The 25,108-nt window shown below is 46.9% G+C and overlaps 1 protein-coding gene and 1 pseudogene across 1 annotated transcript; both read left to right on the forward strand.

The window, feature by feature from the left end:
* Positions 1 to 11,014: 11,014 nt before the first annotated feature.
* LOC124665752 lies at positions 11,015 to 17,157 on the forward strand (annotated as a pseudogene).
* A 2,683-nt stretch (positions 17,158 to 19,840) lies between these two features.
* Positions 19,841 to 22,319, forward strand: LOC124666420 (putative F-box protein At1g50870). The gene has a single exon (XM_047203757.1). The coding sequence runs from the start codon at positions 20,853 to 20,855 to the stop codon at positions 22,179 to 22,181; it is 1,329 nt and encodes a 442-aa protein (XP_047059713.1). The 5' UTR covers positions 19,841 to 20,852; the 3' UTR covers positions 22,182 to 22,319.
* The last annotated feature ends 2,789 nt before the right edge of the window (positions 22,320 to 25,108 follow it).

The raw sequence follows: 25,108 nt of genomic DNA on the forward strand, positions 1-25,108 counted from the left end.
CGCGACCTTGTCTATCCGGCGCGCGCTAAACATCCGTTCGTCAGGTGTCATGTTCTCATCGCGCTGGCACCGCTCGACAAGTTCGGTTGCAGCGACGGAGGTGTCGTGTGAGACACTCGGCCTCAAGATGTCCCTGAGCTTGGAAGTCGTGGGGAGACAACACTGCTCACAAAAAATCGAGGGGTGGCAGCCAGATGAGGATGATCGACGCGATGCTCTTGTGGCGACGGAACATCCTTGAGAAGCCCGATTTTATGGATTACTCGAAGTGTGATGGAACGTGTACGATCTCTCGTGTCTCGGGTCTCCATCTATTCTTGCTGGACTTAGCCTACGCAGTTGGACGGCATCTCATCTCTTGTGCTCCCTCGATCGTCGACACCGATTTCCTCCACCAATATCTGAAATTCTCTTCATGGTTCTTTCTTCTGATGGCTTGTGTGCTTAATATTCCATCCAGCTCTTATTTCTCATTGTTCTTCAGGGAGGCTCGTTGATTCCTGAAAATCTAGCGTATATAAGGAGGCAAAATTTAGTAAAACAGAGCAATGTGGGACTATCCTAAGCAAAATATCCAAAGCTACCATAGCCTTCGGACCAGATTGACTGACTTCAATAGTACTTCATGATTGTACAAAGTCAGCCCACATCAAAGCTCACATGAAGCGAGGCGTGGTAGTTTAGCACGGCATCAACTGGGCCGGCCAACACATTGTGATCCATCCATCTGGAACGATCCAGATTGAAGCACGAATGATCAGAACATAGCGATCCGGACAGATACGAACCGGTATTCACTTAGGCGGTGGCAGGGAACGTAATTTTGATAAAAACGTAGGGTAATTTGAAGTTGTACGAATATTTTGGCAGAAACCTTAGCTCCTTTATTATTAGGTTAACAATAATGCCTTCATATCCGGCAGATTATTTTACGGCACTACTACAAGAATGGTAACGGTCAACCGCATCCCGTCTCAGTGACTAGTGTGACCCACCACCTTCTGGCCGAGCCATTCTTATTTTAAATTTATAATATCTCGTGCTCCACTCTCACCTTCCTAAGCAGCGGTGGTGGTGGAGACTGTCCAGACTACGGGGTGGTGACACAAAGATGGAACATCATACGAGGGGCGCAAATGTGAGTTACCTATTCATCTCGGTCCATTTTGGTTCTTCGCTCACGAACATAATTTGACGGTTTTCGAAAACGTGGTGTTGAAGTGAATCTATGATCCATACGGGAAAGGTGTCCATATAGGTTATCACTACAAAAGAAGATGCTTGTGCAGCAGATTCTCGCAAAGGCTCGTTGCATTAGAGGGTAGCACACCGGCCGTAGGTTCTACGGATGCCACTTCTTAACCCTAAGTTGCTCACACTTCTTAAGGATTGATTGATCACACTCCAATCAACTAAAATAGACACCGATCCAATTATGAAAGAAACCTTCGACAAAAAATACATCGTTTTCTCCAACCAGGAGGAGTTGGAGATTGAAACAAGGGAGGAAGCCAGAGTAGATCTTGGTCATTCACTAGGACGGTTACGGGATCATACGAGGGACCTGGAAGCAATTATGGCTATGTTAGAAGGAGTGTACCTTGACATTATTGTTGATTATCAATTTTACCATTTTAATAAATAATAAGAACTTTGTATTTCTAAGTAAGATCATTATGACAAAAAAAAACATGTTTAATTGGGTGCACCTTTATGGTTCATTTGTGCAACCGTGATCCGCTTTTTCAAGAGAGCCTCTTCTTAGGCATAACTTCACATATCCATTATCTCAAATAGACATTAAGTTTCAACTTTCAAGCATATGATCTTTTATAGATGGCTCATTTTGATCTTGACTTCAACTTGATCAACCTCAAAACATTTCTTCTTTTTTGTAACGATGATGTTTTGAAAATAACCATGAATGCTCACACAAGCATATTTTTTTAAGACATACTTTTAATAGGCTCAAATCTCATATGATTATTCTTTGGAGCATACCTTGAATATCACATTGGTCATTCGCTTCATTAACTTTGGACAATTCTTGAAGTATAACTGTTGCGGTCAAAACCCACCGGCGGGCAGCGACGGGCAACACAGTAGAGCCGGGAACAACTTAGGGCTGCGGCTGGTCCTGGTCCCTCCGAGCGACGGCCCGCAAAGCCTCTGGTACACACGTCCGATGCTTGATGCAAGGGCGTGCCACCTGACCTATACCCGAGTCGGGAAGGTGATGGAGATGCCTCGCTTAGTTTCTCGCATGGCATACACGTAAACATTAAATACGAGCCTCGATCGGCTCTCAGGTTATCCTGTGAATCGGCTCAGGGAGCCGATCCACCCATGATTCGTACGAGGTGCACGAATATATGGTGGTCCTGCTTGATCAAGATAAAGCTAAAGCGATCTACGACTATTTAGGGTTTTTACCGCATAATCGGATCATCCTACTCACGATTGGGCCTCGCGGCCACGCACGGTGATCGTAAGCCGATCCTAGATAGGGCCTAAAAACCAACACGAGGTTGATCCCCGGAACATCCTGTCTAGGACTAGCAAACGACACCCTACGTGCCGCTGGATCCTCCAACCCTTTGTAAGGCCTAACTATTGCGGATATTAAACTAATCCTTGTAGAACAAGGAGCAACCGTAACGGATCGGATCTACTAAATAATGATCAAGCGGGTGCCGCCCCTACACCTAAGATAGGTGTAAGGGCGGCTAGATATGCAAGGGTTGCACTACGACGAGCATATGATACGAAGAACAATGCTAACCCTAACACATCTATGATAACTACGTTGCTCGCCATCAAAAAGGCTTCGATACGAGCAACGCATGAACAACATAAAGCCTGCTGCCTAGATCGCAAGATGCGATCTAGGCAGCATGATGCTTACCGGTAGAAACCCTCGAGATGAAGGAGTTGGCGATGCGCCGAGATTGATTGGTTGGTTGAACGTTGGTTGTTATTTATTCCATAAACCCTAGATACATATTTATAGTCCAGGGGACTTTCTAATTTTAGGCGTGCACCTAACCGTGCACGGGTAAAACTCTATCTAAGATGCGATCTACTATAATACAGATATATGGGCAATCTAGCCCAACTTTGCATACAAGGCCGATTCACGTATTTCTTCCGTATATAATCCTTAAGCCCATCTTGATTGCGGCCCACCTCTGACTTGGTCAAATTCTGGTGAAAACACATGCCCCCCTGGTTTTGGAATTGATAATTCCAAAATCACTCTGTTTTTTCTTCGTCGGGTCATGTCATGGCAGAGCAGAACCGTCGCAGCATTCTTCATCATGATGCCCTGCCCTCTCAACTATTCCTCGTGATTTGACCGTTGTCTTTGGGCACCGCCTCCTCGGAAGCTCGTCGTGGCATTGAATTTCTACTATAGCCCCTTTATTTAACCGCTGCGAGCAGTTTGCCACTTCATCACCTTGCTCCGTTCGCGCCATCGGCACCCAAAAAACCCCCAATCTCCCATAGCCATGTCTTCCTCTTCTTCCTCCTCCACCTCGTCGGTCTTCTCTGACTCCTCCTCATCTCGCGAACCGACGCCGGAGTGGGGCTCGTTGGCGGCGTACGACATTCTCGCCCCAACGACGTGGGACAAGGAGGAACACGATTCCTCCATCTGGTCTGAGGATGACAAATCCCTGACCGACGGAGAGGGCGACCTTCAATTCCTCGTCGAAGGGGAAGAGGAGGCGGAGAGCGAGGACGACCGCTTCTCCGGGACGATTTCACCTCCTCCGAGGAAGAGGCGGAGGAGGACGACGACGACTCCCTCGAAGGTTACCCACCGGCGAAGCGCCTCCGCACTCGGTGGGACGACGACGGCGATGACGACGATGAGGAAGATGAGGCTCCCGTAGAAGGCTACGGAAGCTCGATGAAGAGCCACCCGGCGGTACCGCACCGGAGGCGGCGACGACGAGGGCAGCAACGGCCCCTAGATTAGGGATCAGTAGTAGTAGTTGGCTTTTGCCCTCTTCTTCCCTGAGCAATCGGCTCTTTCTTTGTAAGAAATCCCTCCATTAATGAAGAAAATATCCCTCAATTAATTTCGCTTCCTTGTCAACTTTGCCGATCGTCGAATGGAGTTGCCGTACAGAGAGCCGATAGCAGAACATCGGCTCGCATTGCGATCTGAGGCCAAGCTGTTGCCTAAACACGCATTTCAACAGGCCTCAATAGGCCTAATTCTCGTCCAAACCATCAGATTGAACTCCTCAGCAACCCACTAGGAGATTCGTCTCACGCATCATGATTTCTAGTCTGAACCGATTCCGTTAACTTGCTAATTTGAGCTTATTCCTCTAGAGTCGATATCAGCGTATCGGCTTTGTTATTCTGAAGTCGATGCCCGTGCATCGGCTGTATTTGCATACTGTTATCTCCATATGTTTTCTCAAGTCGATGCCTGCGCATCGGCTGTGATTTTTGATTTTTTTTACTGGCCGATTAAAATCGGCCCCCACATCTTACTGCCCGTCATCCCACATGCTTGGGAAATACTTCTTGAGGTGTTGACCATTGACAGCTACTGGGAACTTCTCGCCGTCCAACTCTTCCAACATGTATGCATTACCCTTCAAGGCCTGAAAAACTTTGTACGGACCGTGCCAATTAGGAGACCATTTGCCATATGCCTTGTCCCTGGTTCCTAACGGCAACACAGCTTTCCATACTAGATCACCAACTTGAAACTCCTTTGGTCTAACCTTTTTATTGTAGGCACGAGCCACCCTGGCTTTGTTCTCCTTAATCTTCTCCAACGACCAAAGCCTAAGTTCTGTTGCGTCCTCAATAGTGTCACTCATCAAGGCTGCATATTCTTCAGCTGTCAGATCATTCTGAAACGTCACGTCTTGATCCAGCCGTAATTTCCCAAGGCAATACGGCTTCCTGTCCATAGACAAGCTGGTACGGCGAAGTCTTTATAGCTCCATGGCACGACATGCGGTAGGTCCATAACGCTTCTGATAACTTCTCATGCCAATCCCTAGGGTTCTCGTCAATTTTCCTCTTGATCAACTTGATTAGACTCTGATTGGACGCTTCAGCTTGCCCATTAGCTTGAGCATAGTACGGAGATGATCGGATCAGTTTAATCCCCATGTCATCGCAGAACTTCCTGAATTCTTTAGAAATAAAGACCGAACCTCCATCGGTCGTGATAGTTTGGGGAATCCCGAACCTATGAATGACGTGTTCTTTCACAAACTTGATCACATCTTCTGATTTCACCTTCTTCATTGGGACGGCCTCCACCCACTTGGTGAAGTAATCTGTGATAACCAAAATCCATTCATGTTTTTTGCTCGACGCCGGATGGATTTTGCCGATCATATCCATGCCCCACCCCCGAAACGGCCAAGGCTTGATGATAGGGTTCATCGCTGATGCTGGTACCATCTGAATCTTCCCGAACATCTGGCACGCTTGGCACCCCTTGTAATAATTGAAGCAATCTTCAAGCATGGTGGGCCAATAAAACCCTGATCGCCTGATTAGCCACTTCATCTTATGAGCCGACTGATGAGTTCCACAGGCGCCTTCATGCACCTCATGTAAAAGCCGATTAGACTCAGTTGGTCCCACGCACTTGAGTAGTAACCCTTCCAACGTCCTGTAGAACATATCGTCTCCTATGAGGACATACTTCATGGCTTTGTACCTTATCCGTTTAGGTGCCCCCCGAGCCGAATCTTTTAAATAATTGAAGATTTCGGCTCTCCAATCATCCTGTTCCGGGAATTGTACTCGAACTTCCGACCCGTCAGATATATCTATATAGCCTGACGCCATTTGTGCGAGATTGTTGGCCTCGGTATTTTGGGATCTTGGGATCCAATTAAAGTTGATGTACCGAAACTGTGTCATCAACTCACGGCATTCCATCCAATATGGGAAAAGCGATTCACTTTCGCACTTATATTCATCCGTGAGCTGGTTAATCACCAACTTGGAGTCTCCAAAAAGCTCCACTGCTTCTGCCCCGGCTTCCAGTAGCAACTCCATTCCCTTACGTATTGCCTCATATTCCGCTACGTTGTTGGTGCAAGGGGTAGATAATCTGATGGAGAAGGAGTATTCTGCCTCCCGAGGCGACACGAGCAGAATGCCGATGCCACAACCATCGTCGCAAGCCGATCCATCGAAGAACATAGCCCATGCACGTATAGATAGTGCTGTTATATTGGTACTTGATCCGTTCGGCGATAAGATCGGCCAACGCTTGTCCTTTGATCGCTTTCGCGAGTCGATACCGGAGATCGAACTCGACAATGCAAACATCCACTTACCAAGTCGGCCTTTCAAAACGAGGGCCGACAACATATGCTTGACAACATCCGACTTGCATATGACGATGATCTCTGCCAGTCAAAAGGATGTGATGAAGCTTGGTGCGAGGTAAAGAACGAGCAGAGGCAAAGTTTCTCGACCTCGGGATATCTTGTCTCCGCGTCCAGCATCCTTCTGCTGAGGTAGAACACGACCTTTTCAACGCCTTCGTAGAGTTGCACCACTACCGAGGCGATGGATGTGTCAGCCACCGACAAGTAGATGTAGAACGGCCTGTCTTGCTGGGGCGGAACTAGCACAGGCGGCGTCGTCAGATACCGCTTAATCTCATCAAACGCCTGTTGCTGTTCTGCCCCCCAGTGAAACTCGTCATCAGATTTAGTCTTCACCAGCGCCATGAACGGCTCGATTCGCTCTGACAGATTAGAGATGAATCGTCGGACAAAATTGATCTTGCCGATGAGACGTTGGAGCTCCTTCTTCGTGGTTGGCGGCTGCATGGTACGCACCGCCTCCTGACTTTTCAGGCCGATCTCAAATCCCCGTTCATGAACCAGAAAACCTAGGAATTGACCAGCCGTCACGCCAAAGGCACACTTCTTCGGATTCATTCTCAGTCCGAATTTCCGAGTTCGGTCTAGGACGCGCCGTAAATCATCCAAGTGTCCCTCCATGGAGACAGATTTGACTACCACGTCGTCGATATAGATCTCCACCAACTTACCGATCAGATCATGAAATATATAATTCATGGCTCGTTGTTACGTTGCACCAGCATTCTTCAACCCAAAGGTCATGACTACATATTCAAACAAGCCTACTCGCCCCGGCACTCGAATGCGGTTTTGTGTATATCTTCCGGAGCCATGAAGATCTGGTTATAGCCGGCGTTGCCATCCATGAAGCTCAACACCTTGTGGCCAGCAGCGGCATTTATCAATGTTTCTGCCACAGGCATCGGATACTCGTCCTTTGGAGTGGCTCTATTGAGATCTCGGAAATCGATGGCCACGCGCCATCGGCCGTCCTTCTTCTCTACAGGAACGATACTGGAGATCCACTCGAGCATACCCGCATGGCCTGATGAACCCGGCGGCCAACATTTTCTCGATCTCTTTCTTGACTTCTTCCGGAATTTCGGCCCTCATCGACGTGCTCGTTGTTGGAACGGCCGAAATCCTTTCTTAAGGGGAGCCGATGTTCAATGATGCTCTGTCCAACCCAGGCATCTCCGTGTAATCCCATGCAAAGCAATCTGGGTATTCTTTTAACAGAGCTATCATCTGTCCCCTGAGCTGTGGATCTAACTTCTTGCTGATAAAAGTCGGTCGCGGCTTATCCCCAGGACCGATGTCGACCTCCTCTAGCTCATCAGCCGATGTAAACCCATACCCTAGCTTTCCGTCGCCTGTGAGGTCGACGCCACATACTGGGAGAGCAGGTGGTACGGATAATACGGGCCGATCGCTAGAATCGGCTTCCATCTTGATCATCACCAGGATCTTTTGGCAGTGTCGGGGCCGATCGCGTGGAGCAGCTCCTTCCTTATCTTCGCTGTGAGAGCAGCTGCCCTCGTCTCTACCCTCATCAGGGCGGTGCCCCAGTTCTACCATGTTGATGTTGAACGAGTATCTTGGCTGGCACCTCCCAGGGTAAGTGTCCTCAACCCCGTCAACGGCGCATGCCGATGAATTAGGCACTTCTAGTGCCGCCAATGCGAATGACGACGGTGGACGGGACTGGAGTGGCGCTTCTCCTCGGTAGGTCTCGAGAGCTGATCCTAATAGAGAGTGCTGATGCTTCATGACTTCCTGGATCATCCGAAAGGCGACATGCTCCAAAGTATTCACCAGGCGCTCAGAATGGCGATGCAGCGAGTGAGTCACCATGCAGCTAATCTCCTGGCGCAGGGACCTGGTACGTTCTTCTGACGGGATGGATAGGTCCACTCCATCGAGCGCGCCTTCCGGTGAGAACCCCTTCCACCTGATGCCATGTGAATGGGTTCTGTGAAACGAGCCGATGAGGTCGGCTTCGAGGATTGCTTTGACCCCGTCATACTTTTTCTTGAGCTCGTCGGTCAGATCCTCGTACGTGACTGGCGTGCCGTCCGCCATCTCAGATGTAGATGGCGATGTGGTTGATGTAGACGATTGTCCCACCGGGCGTGCCAGAATGTGTTGCGGTCAAAACCCACCGGCGGGCGGCGACGGGCAACACGAGTAGAGCCGGGAACAACTTAGGGCTGCGGCTGGCCCCGGTCCCTCCGAGCGACGGCCCGCAAAGCCTCCGGTACACACGTCCGATGCCGATGCAAGGGCGTGCCACCCGACCTATACACGGTCGGGAAGGTGATGGAGATGCCTCGCTTAGTTTCTGCATGGCATACACGTAAACATTAAATACGAGCCTCGATCGGCTCTCGAGTTATCCTGTGAATCGGCTCGGGGAGCCGATCCACCCATGATTCGTACGAGGTGCACGAATATATGGTGGTCTCGCTTGATCAAGATAAAGCTAAAGCGATCTACGACGATTTAGGGTTTTCACCGCATAATCGGATCATCCTACTCACGATTGGGCCTCGCGGCCACGCACGGTGATCGTAAGCCGATCCTAGATAGGGCCTAAAAACCAACACGAGGTTGATCCCGGAACATCCTGTCTAGGACTAGCAAACGACACCCTACGTGCCGCTGGATCCTCCAACCCTTTGTAAGGCCTAACTATTGCGGATATTAAACTAATCCTTGTAGAACAAGGAGCAACCGTAACGGATCGGATCTACTAAATAATGATCAAGCGGGGTGCCGCCCCTACACCTAAGATAGGTGTAAGGGCGGCTAGATATGCAAGGGTTGCACTACGACAACATATGATACGAAGAACAATGCTAACCCTAACACATCTATGATAACTACGTTGCTCGCTATCAAAAAGGCTTCAGTACGAACAACGCATGAACAACATAAAGCTTCTGCTGCCTAGATCGCAAGATGCGATCTAGGCAGCATGATGCTTACCGGTAGAAACCCTCGAGATGAAGGAGTTGGCGATGCGCCAAGATTGATTGGTTGGTTGAACGTTGGTTGTTGTTTATTCCATAAACCCTAGATACATATTTATAGTCCAGGGGACTTTCTAATTTTAGGCGTGCACCTAACCGTGCACGGGTAAAACTCTATCTAAGATGCGATCTACTATAATACAGATATATGGGCAATCTAGCCCAACTTTGCATACAAGGCCGATTCACGTATTTCTTCCGTATATAATCCTTAAGCCCATCTTGATCGCGGCCCACCTCTGACTTGGTCAAATTCTGGTGATAACAATAACTTAAGGCAATCATTAGTTCATAAAATTTGTCATTAATTACCAAAATCATATATAGGGTCTCCATGTTCTTTAACTTAGAATTTCATATTTTCTTACATATGAGATAGAAGATTCCTCGCTATAAACATCTATCATGATATTTGTTACTATGGCCTTTAGAGCTTCCTACCAATATATATAATCACATGAAAATTAGTAGGATATAACGGAAACACATAAACGGCATCCATATTGCACTAATTTAATAAAGTATGCATTTTTCTTCACGTGTTACTTCATATGCATGCCAATTAACTATAATGTATGCCCTCTTAAAGGGCGATGTCTCGAAAAGCAACTAACTTATCTTTTGTTGGAAACCATAACTTAATTGTAGTGACTATATTCTAACTCAAATATTATAACCGTGTAACAAAGAATATTGTTGGTACCACTAGTATGCAATTGCTTCTGTTAATTACCTAATTGTAATAGAGAAATATAAAGAGTAGAAAATAAATCATATGTATCTTAACCATATCTAGACAACCAATTGCTGACTATCCGTGTCATCACGAGGGTTTGTCCCTAAAACTGTTTTCCACATATGCATGGTAGTCAGATAATTACTTCATATCTTCAAATATTATTAATTAATCAAAATAATTAGTGTAATTGTATGGATAGTAGTGGGTCGGGAATCATGATAGATGTAAATTGTGGATCCAATACGAGAGAATGGTCAACCGCATTCGCTGACTGGTCACACATGTCTAGTATAGCCCTTGAATTAGAATCGGAAACTCGCGAGCTAAATCAGTAATGTGAATCGATTTGAACTTGATGTATAACGAGTCAAACCGAGTTTTAAATCTGGGCTCTTCATAAACGATTCGAGTCGAGCTAACTCGCTAGTTTACCATTTTGTGTTTTTATATACTCGCGCAGGGGCTTCGGCCGAGCTGATCACAGATTCAGCGAGCCTATAAAAGGCGCTTTGGCCAACATTTCTGCTAGAGTTGCTTTGAAAAAACTGTGAAATTTGAAACTGAACTGAATAGGAACGAATTAGTCCCAACCAGAGTTGAGCTGAATTTTGTGTACGAAAACACCTGAATTTCTGGTCGAATTAAACCCAATCCCCCAACCCTAGGTCGCTCCCGTCCCTACCACGCCGCCGGCTCCTCTGCTGATCCCCTCCGCCGCCGCCGCCGCGCTTCTGCTAGAGCCTGTAGGTCGGCTCCGTCCGTTGGCGGCCTCCCAGCTCGCGCTCCGCCTCCGTGCAGACCGCTGCCGCCCCAGCTCGCCGCCTCACCCAAGAAGAGCAAGAGGAAGCTACCGAGGCTCGTCGCCCGCAGAGAGCGGCATGAAGAGCTTCCCGGTGGCCGGCGGCCGCAGCGTCTCCCTCGCCCTCTTCGCCGATGTCTCCAACAGCCGGTACGCCTTCTCCCTCCTCCCCTCCCCCCCCCTCGCCATTGCTGCTTCTGCCACCGTGCGCGCGCGCGGCCTGCACGGCCCGACCCAGGTCCTTCTGCCTGGCTCACGATTTCTGGCACGCGCAGGGAGCTCCTGGAGCTGATGCAGTCGGGGACGCTGGAGCCGGAGGCCGCCTTCATCAACGCGTCGCTGGTAACCCCACTCCGCACTCTCCTCTACGCTAGACCACGCAAATTGCTGCAGTCCATTGCGTTGCGTGACCAATCAGTCAACTCGGTGTGATTTCAGGTGCCGGACGTGTTCCCGGTCCTCGCGGCGGCGCACAAGGCGCTGCTCTCTAAGTCGAGGGAGGCGCTCACCACCAGGACCCTGCACTCGGAGCTCGTCTACAACCTCTCCGGCTCCAAGCATGTCTGTGAGCGGGCTCTTCTTCCTTCCCCTGTTACATTATCAGCACTGTGATGGTGCTGGCGTGCTGACGGTTTGTGTGATTTCGGGTTGCAGATCACGGAGTCCCTGAAGCGGTGCGGTATCGCTGATGACACCCGGTACATCCTGGCGGCTCGGTTCGATGCTTCGGATGAGGAGGTACGATGACGTTTAGGGCGGCGCCCCGTGTTCGGTCTTGGTTTTGAACCCGTCAGATTCTTGCTAGTAACCCTGAATGAATTGGCCGATATCTCGTTTGGTAGATTGCGTTCTTGATCTGGTTAGTTGTGTGAAATGTCTGTAGGTTCAGATATATGTTAGATCTGGAACATGCTAATTGCCTTAGCTACGCAAATCTGAAGTTCCACAGTTTCCTGTCCTGATGGTTTCTGTAAAAACTGGAAATTATTTTGAAACCTTGCTGAAACTTTCTAGCATTGGACACCTATGTCAGTGCTCTCTTTATGAACCTGAATCAAGAGATTCTTGTAACGACCTCAGATTTTAGTACTCCATAACTAACTTCAGTCATGTTATGTGTGCCGCAGTTTGATTTCCACTACCAAGTACCAACACTTGGGATATCTGCAAAAACTGACATTTTACCTGTACTTCGCATAGTAGGCTGCTTTCCGGCCCATCTTGGGGTTTTTGCAGTTTACGGGGGCATCTCACTCTCCTTCCAATTGCATACCACTCTAAATGTCTCGGAAGTAATATGAACAAATAGTCTAACTGTATGTAGCACTCTCTAGAAAATTGTGCTTCCTGCATGCACTCTCAGTTTCATTACTTCATGCCATTTATATTCCTTATGCATTTGTGTGAGTCATTATCCTTCTGAATGTAGGAATTCAACCACTGAATTTAAATTCGTAACATCGCAGATGAAAGCAGTGGAAAAACTCATCTGCGGAACCAAGATTGATCTATCAGAACTGGAAACAAGAGCAGACCAGCCAAAGATTCTGAAGGTGTTTAGCTGAACTTGACACCTGTTATATGATAATATTTGGGTCTTGTAATCATTATGTTTTGTTTTATGTGATTCTGATTATCATTTTTTTTTCGCTGTCCTCTATTTTTCTACTGGCAGCAATACAAAATAACTACCCAAGAACTATCAATTTCTACAGTACCAGAGGCAATCGTGTGCAGGATTGCTGCTCGAGACGCCCTCTGAGGTCTTAATCGACAGCGGACAGATGACTTTTTGCAGCAGCACAGGATGAATTCCCCCGATGAACACAGCAGTTGCACCTCTCCTTCAAGGCTATGTACTTGTGGCGGGTTGTTTCAAGCTTGAACTTATTCTAACTGCGCGCATGTAGTGCTGGCTGTTGTAGCAACAGTTTAATATTTGTATGGTTCACACTTCACAGGCTCACAGCTGAGTGTTTCTAGCATCAGCTCATTAAAATTTTGTGCAATAATCTCTGCAAGATGTGTGACCTAGGTTCACTTGTTTTATGGATTTATGCACGTAATATGGTGGCATTCTTTGTCTCCCTGTGTTATGTCAAAACGAAGTATGAACAGAACATTGTTCTTGTATCGTGCCAGTTTTGGGAGCATAGCCTGAACTTTTTCCTGCAAATTTTACATGGATTTCCGACAATTCCATTGTCCAGGCTGAGTCTCACACGCTGTTTTTCCTTGATGTTACTACCTCTTATCTTTTCAGAACTGCGCTGTTCCTGTTTCACCGTGTTCTGTTTGGTAGTGTCAGTTCTTACTGCTCATGTCAGCTAGACAACAAGATCTGGTTATTTGTTTAGTAGATGCTCCATGGACAGCAAAATCTTCCTGGGAATATACCTAGCACAACAATCATTGGCCTCATGAATGAATGGGTACCAGAGGTCTGAGATGAGATCTAAGCTCTTAGCCAGATCTTCCAAAACAAATTCTAATACGTTAGGGGGCTCCATTAGACCTATCTTTTTCAAGGCTATGCATTATTTTCAGAGTCGCTCTCTTCGCTATTACTACTACCATTTGCCACTCCATTGACCTTTTTCCTCTGCAAGGGTATCTAGGTTCCAAGATTTGTTTCTGAACAAGGTTATTCCCTGCCTATATTTAGCTTGGCACGCAGCACTAAATCCAGGCACACAACACAAACCCAGCTGCACACTTGCACATCACCTGAGATTGGGTGACGAAAATTTTGGGTTTTAGCTGCAAAAAAGAATATATTACAGTTCAGCAAGAGTGATGAGAGCGCAGAGGCAAAGCAGCATATGCTCTCAAAGTTCTCCCAATTATCCTGTTCTTCCCGGATGGAATATCCCCCCGGCAAACTCCAACTCCCCCGTCTCTCCTCTCATATATATACTCAGGACGAACTCGCCGTCTTTCTTGCTCCCACACGCACCAACCAACGTAGGCACACACACGCAACAACTGTAGGTTCGTAGCAAAGGTTCTTGTTCGGTGGTGCTGGCAATGGCGATCGGTGCCTCGGAGATCAAGGACGACCTGGAAGGGGAGACGCTGGTCCTTGACGGCGAGGCCGCGGGGCGCCCGCGCCGCGTCGCGCTCTTCGTCGAGCCGTCGCCCTTCGCGTAAGAGCTCGCCCCTCATCCGTGTGAATTCTTGGCCTCATGTAAATTCTTGGCTAGATCGATTGTAGTGTATTGTTCAAGTCCCCAGTGAATTGCTTACTCGGCTGGTTCAGTGTAGCTAGTAAGGCCTCTTGGGGAACATAAAGAATGTGAATTGTGGCGTTGCCTTTGGAGAATGAAAGCGTTTTTTGATACCTCCGAATGGAGAAATTGTTGGTTACTGGTGATATTGATTAAGACGAGATTGCCTGTAAGCCTTTCACATTTTAGGCTTATTCCGCGTTTTGTGTTTGCAGCTACATCTCCGGGTACAAGAATCGGTTCCAGAACTTCATCAAGCACCTGCGTGAAATGGGCGATGAGGTTCAGTTTTTTTATTTGTCATGTGGTGGTTTTAGCACAATATTGTTGGACTTGAGGATAGTATAGGCTAGTGGTAGATGAGAATTAATTTGGGTTTCTGGTGGGTTTGCAGGTCATCGTTGTGACCAACCACGAGGGGGTTCCACAGGAGTTCCACGGTGCCAAAGTTATCGGTTCATGGAGGTAAATTCTCAAGAGAGACTTCTAGTTTTTCTACATCAATCCATTCTTGTGACTAATCACTCTGTTTTGTCATCCTTTTCCAGCTTTCCATGTCCACTGTATGGGAAAGTTCCTCTGTCCCTTGCGCTCAGTCCCAGGATCATTTCTGAGGTTGCGAAGTTCAAGCCTGACATCATTCATGCGTCCTCACCTGGAATCATGGTAAATTTTATTTCTACAACCATTTCGTCGATCATGTGTTCTCCGGTGGCTAGCTGCTAAAGAGTATGTTGGGAATCTGTTACATTATCAGGTTTTTGGGGCTCTTGCTATCGCTAAACTGCTCAGTGTGCCTCTAGTGATGTCCTACCACACCCATGTCCCAGTGTAAGTTGTTTGTTTTGACTTTTGCATTTGGTTCAGTACTTAACTTAACATCTTCCATAGTTGACATTTTCTCTATTCATAATGCTGGTAGAGTGTAAGTTAATATTGCAAGATTCGTTTGTTCTCCACAGCATTTGATAAGCATATACAGCACATTTGAAAAGAATTTAGAATGCCTTGTGATAATTAGTCATACAGTTGAGTAATTCAGAATGCCAAGAATAAACTACCAATGTGGTTAGCTTAGTTATTGTGTTGAAACGTAAATAACCTGGTGGTGCCTACAACAATATCAAGCAGTTTACTGTTAAGCTTTATGTATAACATAGACGTTTCATAATTCAGACTGCCAGTTCTTAAGAAATGACATCGGCAAGTACCATCACGATAGAAAGCAAAGCAGTTTGAGAAACAAAATATTGTTAGCAAACAATCTTAGGAGAGCTATTTCATCTGTTTGTCATAGTCACTGAATGATATTTATATTTTTCCTCTGCAGATACATTCCAAGATATACATTTAGCTGGCTCGTAGAACCAATGTGGCAAGTCATTAGTAAGCCATCTACGCCCACTTAATCCACACTTAGGTTAAGAGTCGACTTTCACAAGATGAAAACAATCTGGTCCTGTTATTTCCTACAGGGTTCCTTCATAGAGCTGCTGATCTGACTTTGGTGCCATCTGCTGCTATCAGCAAGGATTTTGAGACTGCCCATGTCATTTCAGGTTGGTTAATTTGTAATACATGTGTATTATTACATTTCCTGACGTGCTATTGTTTCTCATGTTAAAGATGTGATTTTACATCCTTATTCAGCTAACAGAATACGCCTTTGGAACAAAGGTGTTGATTCTGCCAGCTTCCATCCCAGATTCCGCAGCCATGAGATGCGAGTTAGGCTAAGGTGACATCCTATTTTGTTTTTTCAGGAATGTTCTGTACATAATCGATTGAGATTAACTGTTGACACCTGGTATACATTATTTTCAGTGATGGTGAGCCCGAAAGACCATTGATAATTCACGTCGGACGCTTTGGGCGTGAGAAAAACTTGGATTTTCTGAAGATGTGAGCAATATTCGTACTTTGCACTTTGTGGCTAATATTATATTTTACATATATCATTTCTCTTGTGTTTTGTGCCTTACATTATAAAGCTTCTTGGCACTGATTCTGCTTTATAATTGACAGGGTAATGGATCGGTTACCCGGAGTAAGAATTGCATTTATCGGGGATGGACCATATAGGTATTTCCTATGCCAACCCCGGAATTTCTCAAACTCAGAATGTTCTCCTCCAATTCAATAGTTTTTTTCAGTCATGTTGTTCTTTGTTAAGTACATCAAAGTTTTTGTACAAGCATGTAATATCAGATTAAAGGAAGTTTTCGCATTCATTTTGTTGTCCCGCAAATCGATCTTTTCGAGCTTTTACCACCGCCGACCCTGACATGTTCCTGCAATTACCTAATAGGACTGAGCTAGAAAAGATGTTCGAGGGGATGCCGGTGGTGTTCACTGGAATGATGCAAGGCGAGGAGCTCTCGCAGGCATACGCAAGCGGCGATGTTTTCGTGATGCCATCGGAGTCCGAGACACTCGGCCAAGTAGTCCTGGAGTCCATGTCATCTGGAGTCCCAGTAGTGGCGGTCCGTGCCGGTGGGATCCCTGATATAATTCCAGAAGATGTGGAGGGCAAGACTAGCTTCCTATTTGCTCCAGGCGACCTCGACGATTGTGTTGGCAAGATTGAGATGCTACTGACAGACAGGGAATTCAGAGATGACATGGGGAGGACTGCCAGGGCCGAGATGGAGAAGTGCGACTGGAGGGCATCCTCCAAGACGATCCGCAATGAGTTCTACAACGCAGCCATCTTCTACTGGCGGAAGAAGCGCGCAGAACTCTTCCAACCGTTGCAGTGGTTGGCGCAGATGTTCATACCGACAACGAACCAGGTCAGCCGCATCGCCCAATGCTGATGCCTCTAGATGGATGGACAATTCCATGCACTCATTGTACATTCCTGATCTATAGTCCCGTGTCAATAGGTGAGGTATAGTTTCTGTTTTGTGTTCGTGTGAAATTGGGATATTGTGATTGGTTGTATTGTAATAGTGAAATTTTGGTGGTGAGCATGATCCATCGTTCTTGTGGACAAGAGTAGAATCAATATCAGATCAAAAAATGTCAAAACATGTCAGTTTCATTGCATAGAGGAGGGAAGGGGAAATGAGGAAGGGGAAAGAGTAGAATAAACATGTCAGCTTCGTTGCATGGAGTAGTATGAAAGGTTAACAAGTTTTGCTAGCATCATCATGTTGTTCATGATATCATAAGGATATGCACATCACATTCAAAAGAACAGTCCAACTAGGTTAAGTTAGTTGCAAGAATTCTGCTTCTGTTCATTTTCTGTTGTATTTCCCTTTAATCTAGTCATATAGTAACAAATAATATACCAAATGATACCAGCGTATTTATACTTCCTTAATTACCCTGCATTCTAACATATAGAAAAAATAATCAACACATATAATATCAAATATATAGAATATGAAAATATATTGTATATTAATTTTAATCAAGTTTAGTTTATACTGTAGAGGTTTATATTTTTTCCTGTATGTTTAGTCAAGGTTTACAAATTTTGTACCTTTCACTAAGCCCAAAATGCAGGGTAATTATGGACATAGGGAGTATACCCATTGGTAAATCGCTTTCACCACATGTCATCTATCTAGTCTACAACAAAAGATTGCTTTAAAACTGGAAACTTAATTCGGTGCATACTACGATGCATTTTAAATTAGAGGGAGCATATGCTAGTATGTGCTAAAACATCACTCCCAAAAACGGAATGCATGGAAGACTGTTATAATCTCAATACGAGGTTTACAAAGGGAAATGGTGGAATAGGACTCACACAATCTAGAACAATATAAAGTTTCTAGAAACAGTTTTGTTTATAAACAGCTAGTCTGTTGTTTATAAAGATATAGTTGACTTGTTTCTCATTGGAGATGCATCCCAGAAAAGATCCATTTAATTGGTGTACTCCCTCCATTCGCAAATAATTGTTGTACACGCAGGGTTTTCAAGATAAATTATGGGGGTAAAAAATGTATTAGGAAGATGCAAATCAATATCTCTCCCCTCTTTAATTCTTTCACATCCAATAATCTAAGTGCATGTTGAAATCAAGAAAAACATGTGATGAATATTGTTGGGTTTGATTTCCGTGCAATTTAGAGAGAAGTAATTTTTGCTACTTAATGTGCATTGGGAACATAGAATTACACTTTTTTTGTGAACAAAGTTTTGAGCTAGATGTTCACTTATTTGTGGACGGAGGGGGTATAATATTTCTATCAATAAAACCCCATGTTCATGCTAAAAAAACATGTTGTATCTAAACGAGCGAAATATTTTTAATAATATTTTTGTTCCCATTAATTCTACAAATAATACTCAATTTTATTTTATTTTTTAAATAACCCACCGTCGGGTTAGGAAAACCCGATTAGTACTAATCGGGCTAGAGAAATCCGATTAGTAGAGGAACACGACTGCGTCTGGCTGCATGTGCATGCATGCATGTGATTGATGCTAATTGGGTTAGTGTTCCCCCGATTAGCACTAAATCATGAACAACATTACTCCCTCCGTCCATAAATTTTGATGTATCTAGACATTATTTAGTTACTAGATACATCTAGTATTTGACAAATCTAAGACAACTGTTTATAGACATAGGTAGTATTAATAAAAAAACCGCTCTAAACGAACATAAACTTGGCTCGACCGCGCCGGATCGACCTGCGTGACGCAGCGGTTCGCACCGCAACCGGCCCGAATTCGCATCGGCCTGCGTGGCCCCAAACCCTCGCATCCTAGCTCCGACGAGCATTCCTACGCCGTCGCCGACCAATCGCGCCGTGCCGCCGCGGACCTAGCCCCGCCGACTTCGCGCTTTGCTCCGCGCCACCGCGGACCTTAGCCCCGCCGACGTCGCGCCACCGCCGCGCGCGCAACAAATCACCCGCAGCGGGCGCGCGCGCGTGCGTGAACTCCGCCGCGCCACCGAGGGCAGAGCCAAAGCCTTCTCCGTCGACTCAGGCGCGGCCAGAGCCTCCCCCGACGTCCGCCCGGAGCCTCTCCGCCGACTTCCTCCACGGCACCCCTCCGACAGTTGCGCCAACTCCTCTCCGGCGACTTCCTCCAGGTCCCCCATCCGGATTCTACCTGCTGCTCCAAGACCACCGTCTCCCCGCCGCGCACAAGACCGCGCGCGCCGCCACCGTGCGACGCCTGCCCCAACCCCGAAGAGACCCTCTCGCAGGTGAATCCCCGCCCCCTCGACCCCGCCTTCCTGATGAACACGGCGGACTTATCTTTTCCTTTGTATAAACGAACGAACCGCCAATCCAACCTGACAGACACCGAAATCTTCCGTGATGTAGGTCAAGTATCATATGCTCCAGGACGCAGGATGCAGATTATATACCCACCCTGTTTGCAAAATGCACTTCCATATTAGTATATCATCATTACCACATGACTTAATTTGCTTCCTAAACGCAGGCTGTTGATGCTTATAGGGTACATATTTATATTTATTGCCTTAAGTATCAGTGGAGATTGATTGATTGATTCACACTTGGACTAATTACAGGAATGTGCCACCATGTAATTAGTCCCAAGCGTAAACATAATCTGTCTGCTGTCTGGTGATGGTACCTCCACGAAAACACGCTCCACATCTCCTCTTATGGCGCTAGATATAACTTGGACCTGGTTGATAGTTTTGTGCTACAGTTTCTTTCGGTTTTCGAAAACTTCATTTACATGGTGATTTGATGAACTTATCATGCCCCAAAGTCATATTCTTTCGCAATTTGTTTAGTAACCTGCATTCCTTTTTGATGCTGCATATGGAAATGCATGCTAAGACTTCACTACATGCCTTTTGGTTAGCTCCAACTTGCAGAAAAATTTCATGTCCATTTATGTTGAATCCATCATTAATCTAGAAATGGGCATAACAACTTTATGATCTCGGCAAAAAACTTCATGGTGTTAGCTTATAGTTGTGTTTATATTATCTGATAGGAAAATAGTCGCTTCAACTATTTAATTTTTCCCCATATGACATAACCAACTATTTTCTATTACTGACACTATTGTTTGTTTACTGGTATGCGGGGTTGTTTTACTATAATCTGCACCATGATCACCACCTTTCTTTGATCTTCTTTTTCTTCAGAAATAGGGCCTGAGGAAACTAGATCATCTATATAACAATCATGATGTCAAATTCTGATATCTTTCATGCTGCATGCAAATGAAACTTGATGAATTGATTATAATCAACTCTAATGGCAAAATTAGTTGTTTTAGGATTGTTTGTTGTAGAAAAATGTCCACCGCACTAATGTCGCACTGTGAGCAGTAGATGCCTATCAGAGTTTGAACTCCTCACAGAACTGAAGGTGAAACTAGGTTTTGGGTTCTGTTGGGTAGACGATGAGGGTAGAGGGAAGATGGTGTCGTTGCGGCATTGCCACCTCATTATTTACGATAGGTGAGACGAACACAAGATTAGCAGTGTTGGAGAAGATGAGCAAACTACGTTAAGTGGAGCTTGTCAACTGTTGTGCACAGTGAGACCTCGATAACAAATCCGGGGGGATGAGACAGGAGGAAGATACTTGTCGGTTGGGATTGAGAAGGAGATTCATAGTGATGCGAGTAAGAACAAGGTTGTCTTTCGAGAGGGTAAAAGTAGGCTGAATTCACACACCAGAAGGGCAACATTTACATATTTTCTTATTATTTAATATATACTATCCTGGCATGTTTGCTAGTATATATACTGGTAGGAACCATGTCCAGTTACTAATCTTTTTGTATATTCTGTCTTTTGCCATGGACTTGAAGGTTTGCAAGATGGGGAAGACAACAAAGTCACCTCCTGCGGCCGAGCTTCTCGACGAGCTTGTTTTTGAGATCCTCCTCCGGCTGCCCGTCAAGTCCCTCCTGCGGTTCAAGTGTGTGAGCAAGGTGTGGCATGCAATCATCTCCGACCCCTTCTTCATCCGTGCGCACCTCCGGCAATCTGCCTCCAGATGGAGGAAGGACCCTTCACTGCTTGTCACCCCTCACGCTTTGAACTACGTCATCGAGGACGAGGCTTGGCCGACCACCTTCTCCAACGAGATCCGATTCTATCAGTGGCCGCAACAGCCCTCCTCCTCAGAGGAGGAGGAGCCCCAAGAGGCGAGGCTCCTCATGCACGGCGGCAACTTCCTCGGCGAGTTCAACTCCGTGTGCTCCTTCGCGCACTGCGACGGCCTGGTGGTCGCCCCCACCAACACTAACGTCTATCTCTTCAACCCGGCGACCAGGCACACCATGACGCTGCCGTACAGCAGGCGCAACAAGATGCACCGGTACCAGGTCTGCCTCCCCGTAGGCCTCGGCCGGGACCCTCGCACCGGCTGCCACAAGGTGGTCCGGGCCTTCTACCGCTCCAGGGATCCTAGCACTGGCATCTACGCCATGGGGATGGAGGTCTTCACCGTCGGCGATGCTTCCGCTTCCTGGAGGGAAACCACGGCCGATCCGCCGTACCCTGTCGCGGATTGGATCACGGCCGTGTTCGCCAATGGGGCCCTGTTCTGGGTCATCGAGAAGCGTGGTCTCGATCCGAGCCTGCACAGCCTCCTCCGCCTCAGCCTGGACGACGAGACCTTCAGCGTCACGCGCCTGCCTGACTCGCTGGACCCTGCGCTTGTCGAGTCCTACTCCTTCATGCTGGACGAGATGCACGGCGAGCTATGCCTGACCGCCTTCAGCAGCAGCAAGCCGGCCGAGCAGCAGCCCCTCAAGATCTGGACGCTGGTGGAAGAAGACGGGCGATGGGAGCACCGCTACTCCCTCACCATTTCGGGGCTGGTGCACCCGATGGCTCTTCTCCCCGGCGGCGGCGCCATGATTGTACAGCGGTCACAGTACATCTGCCGATACGATCTGCAGACGCATGAGCTGGACACCGTGTGCGAGCTGGATCGCCAGAGGTACAAGAGCACGGGCACGTTCAAGGCTGCTGCTAGGCGGGAAATCGTTTACTTCAATGTAATACCATACACTGAGAGCCTGGTCCGAATTACTGCTGCTGCTTAGCAGAGTTAAGGCCACTAATCAAACCGCACTTGCGCAATTCTATTCATTCGTTGTTCTGGCTCTTGTTGTGGTGTTGAAGTGTATGTGTTTTGACTCTCTCAAAGAAGATATAAAAGAGCTATTCTGGAGCATGTTTCACTGAGATTAACATTCCTGCTTGGTTGTTGGAACATTTGTGAAAGAGCATGTCTTCCGTAAGTGTTTTGTGTGTTTGTTGATGCTTGTTGGAACATTTGTGAAAGAGCATGTCTTTCGTAAGTGTTTTGTGTGTTTGTTGACAACATTAGAATATAACATCATCGTATGTGTAGTCGTTCATATGTTTGTAGGTACACGGTATACTCATGCTCCACTCGAGTTTTGGAAGACCAAAATCATAACTAGCTTAGTTTGATAGTCTTTTCTATTACTTGTGTGTGTGTCATGTTGTAACAGCTGGAGAGGTTTCGAGAAGCTGAGGAAACATGTGGTCTCCGCATGACTGGTAGTACCGGTGCTGAGAGCAGTAATACCGCTACCGCCTTCAGCACCAGGTACACGTCGGTTGGAACCGCTACGATGGTACTACCGGTTCTCCCGCATAACCGGTACTACCGCTGGCGATACCGGCCGTATGACAAAGTCCCTCTGGATCCTGTGCGGTACCTATACCGGAAGTACCGCTTGAAGTCATTCTTCGAGTGACTCGCGGTAGTACCGGTCGTGGTAGCGATCAAGTACCGCATCTATTTCCCAAAGTACGGTAGTTCCGCACCTTGTACCGCGAGGTATCCAGTTTGCATTTTTCTTATGCGGTACCTCAAGCGGTACTGGACCCGGTAGTACTGGCCGTGCGGGACTTACCTAGTTTGTTGGGGTAACGGTCATACGGACGCGGTAGTACCGCCCGCCAGGGCGGTAGTACCGGTCGTGCGGGAACTGCTGAACGGATGGTTTTTGAATGACCCTATATATGAGGTGTCTTCTTCCCCAGCTCGCCTGAGCATCTCTACACTCTCTCCTCCATTGCTGCAGAGTTCAAACCTTGAGGATCTCCCTCCCTATCTAACCAATCAAGCTCATACTTTGAGGAGTGGTGGAAGAGACCCCGATCTATCATCCCATCAAGAAAGATCCCACCAATCCCACCTAATCCTTTGTGGATCTTGTAGTTAGGGTTCCTCTTGTGGAATCCCTTGGAGATGATCTTCTATGAAGGCTAGCTTGGGTGCTGGGAGCCTTCGATGTTGTGGAGCTCACCCCAACCTTGTGTGAAGGAATAGTCGTCTCGATCGGCCTTGTTAGTGGAGAAAAGGGAACTCCTTTGTGGGGTTTCCTTGAGGAAGAAGGTGAGGCCTGTGTGGCTATTGGACCTTAGTGGTCCGCACCTCATCAACGCAGACGTACTCCCCCTTGTGGGAGGAACTGCGGTGAAACAAATCCTCGTCTCTTCGCTTTCGCCCGGTTGTCCCATTCTCTAATACTTGTTCATCTACTTGACTTACTACTTGTTTTACTTGCCTTATTGTATTGCATCATTCTAGGGTCACTTTACTATCAAGTTAGCACATTTACTTCCACATTGATAAAAATCGAAAAAGATATAAAAACTGAGTAGCGCCTAATCACCCCCTCTAGTCGCGCCGATCCATTCAATTGGTATCATAGAAATGTTCTCGTGCTAGGGCTTTACCGCCTAAGAGATGGTCGACAAAGTGGGTCTTGGGGATGTTTTCCTTCCCGTGGAGCATGCACCTCTGATGTCTACGCACGCTTCTATTCCTGTAGACAGTGTTGGGCCTCCAAGAGCAGAGGTTTGTAGAACAGCAGCAAGTTTCCCTTAAAGTGAATCACCCAAGGTTTATCGAACTCAGGGAGGTAGAGGCCAAAGATATCCCTCTCAAACAACCCTGCAATTAAGATACAAGAAGTCTCTTGTGTCCCCAACACACCTAATACACTTGTCAGATGTATAGGTGCACTAGTTCGGCGAAGAGATAGTGAAATACAAGTAATATGGATGATTATAAGTAGTAATTGCAATCTGAAATAAAAATGGCAGCAAGCGAACATGTAGCAGAACTTGTTGGAAACGGTGTTTCAATGCTTAGAAACAAGGCCTAGGGATCATACTTTCACTAGCGGACACTCTCAACAATGATCACATAATTGAATAAATAAATGCTACTCTCAAACACTCACTTGTTGGATAACAAACACCATTCGTTGTGTAGGGCTGCAAAAGCACGCCTCAAGCCGGAGTAAACAAACTCCACAACGTCATAAAGGAATCACACACGATGCACACACTGTCACCATCACACCGTGGAGAGTGATTCCGGAGTTCATATTAAAGTAACCTCTAGAGTGCATAATAGACAAGAGCAACATGTACATATTCAACTAGATTACAAAGCTCATAAAGATCACACCATGGGAGAGAGATATGAACCACATAGCTACCGGTAGAGCCCTTAGCCTCGGGGGAGAACTACTCCCCCCTCAGCCTCGGGGGAGAACTACGGTGATGAAGATGGCGGTGGAGTCGATGGAGATAGATTCCGGGGGCAATTCCCCGTCCCGGCGGCGTGCCGGAACAGAGATTCTGTCCCCCGAAACTTGACTTCGCGATGGCGGCGGCTACGTAACTTTTCATGGAATATGACTCTCGGTACTAGGGTTTTCGCGACGGAAGGATTATATAGGCGAAGGGGCAGAGTCGGGGGACGCTCGAGGGGCCCACTCCATATGGCGGCGTGGCATAAGGGTGGGCCGCGCCCCCCTATGGTGTGGCCAGCTCGTGGCCCCCCTTCGTCTCTCCTTCGGACTCCGTGAAGCTTCTGGAAAAATAGGGACGTGGCCTTTTGTTTCGCGCAATTCCGAGAATATTTCCTGTGTATAGTTTCTGAAACCAAAAACAGCAGAAAATAGGAACTGGCGCTTCGGCA

The sequence above is a fragment of the Lolium rigidum genome, chromosome 6 (genome assembly GCF_022539505.1).
Source record: "Lolium rigidum isolate FL_2022 chromosome 6, APGP_CSIRO_Lrig_0.1, whole genome shotgun sequence".
Taxonomy (NCBI): domain Eukaryota; kingdom Viridiplantae; phylum Streptophyta; class Magnoliopsida; order Poales; family Poaceae; genus Lolium; species Lolium rigidum.

Coding starts and splice junctions, on each gene's coding strand:
- LOC124666420 (XM_047203757.1), top strand. CDS start 20,853: ATGTTTGCTAGTATATATACTGGTAGGAACCATGTCCAGTTACTAATC.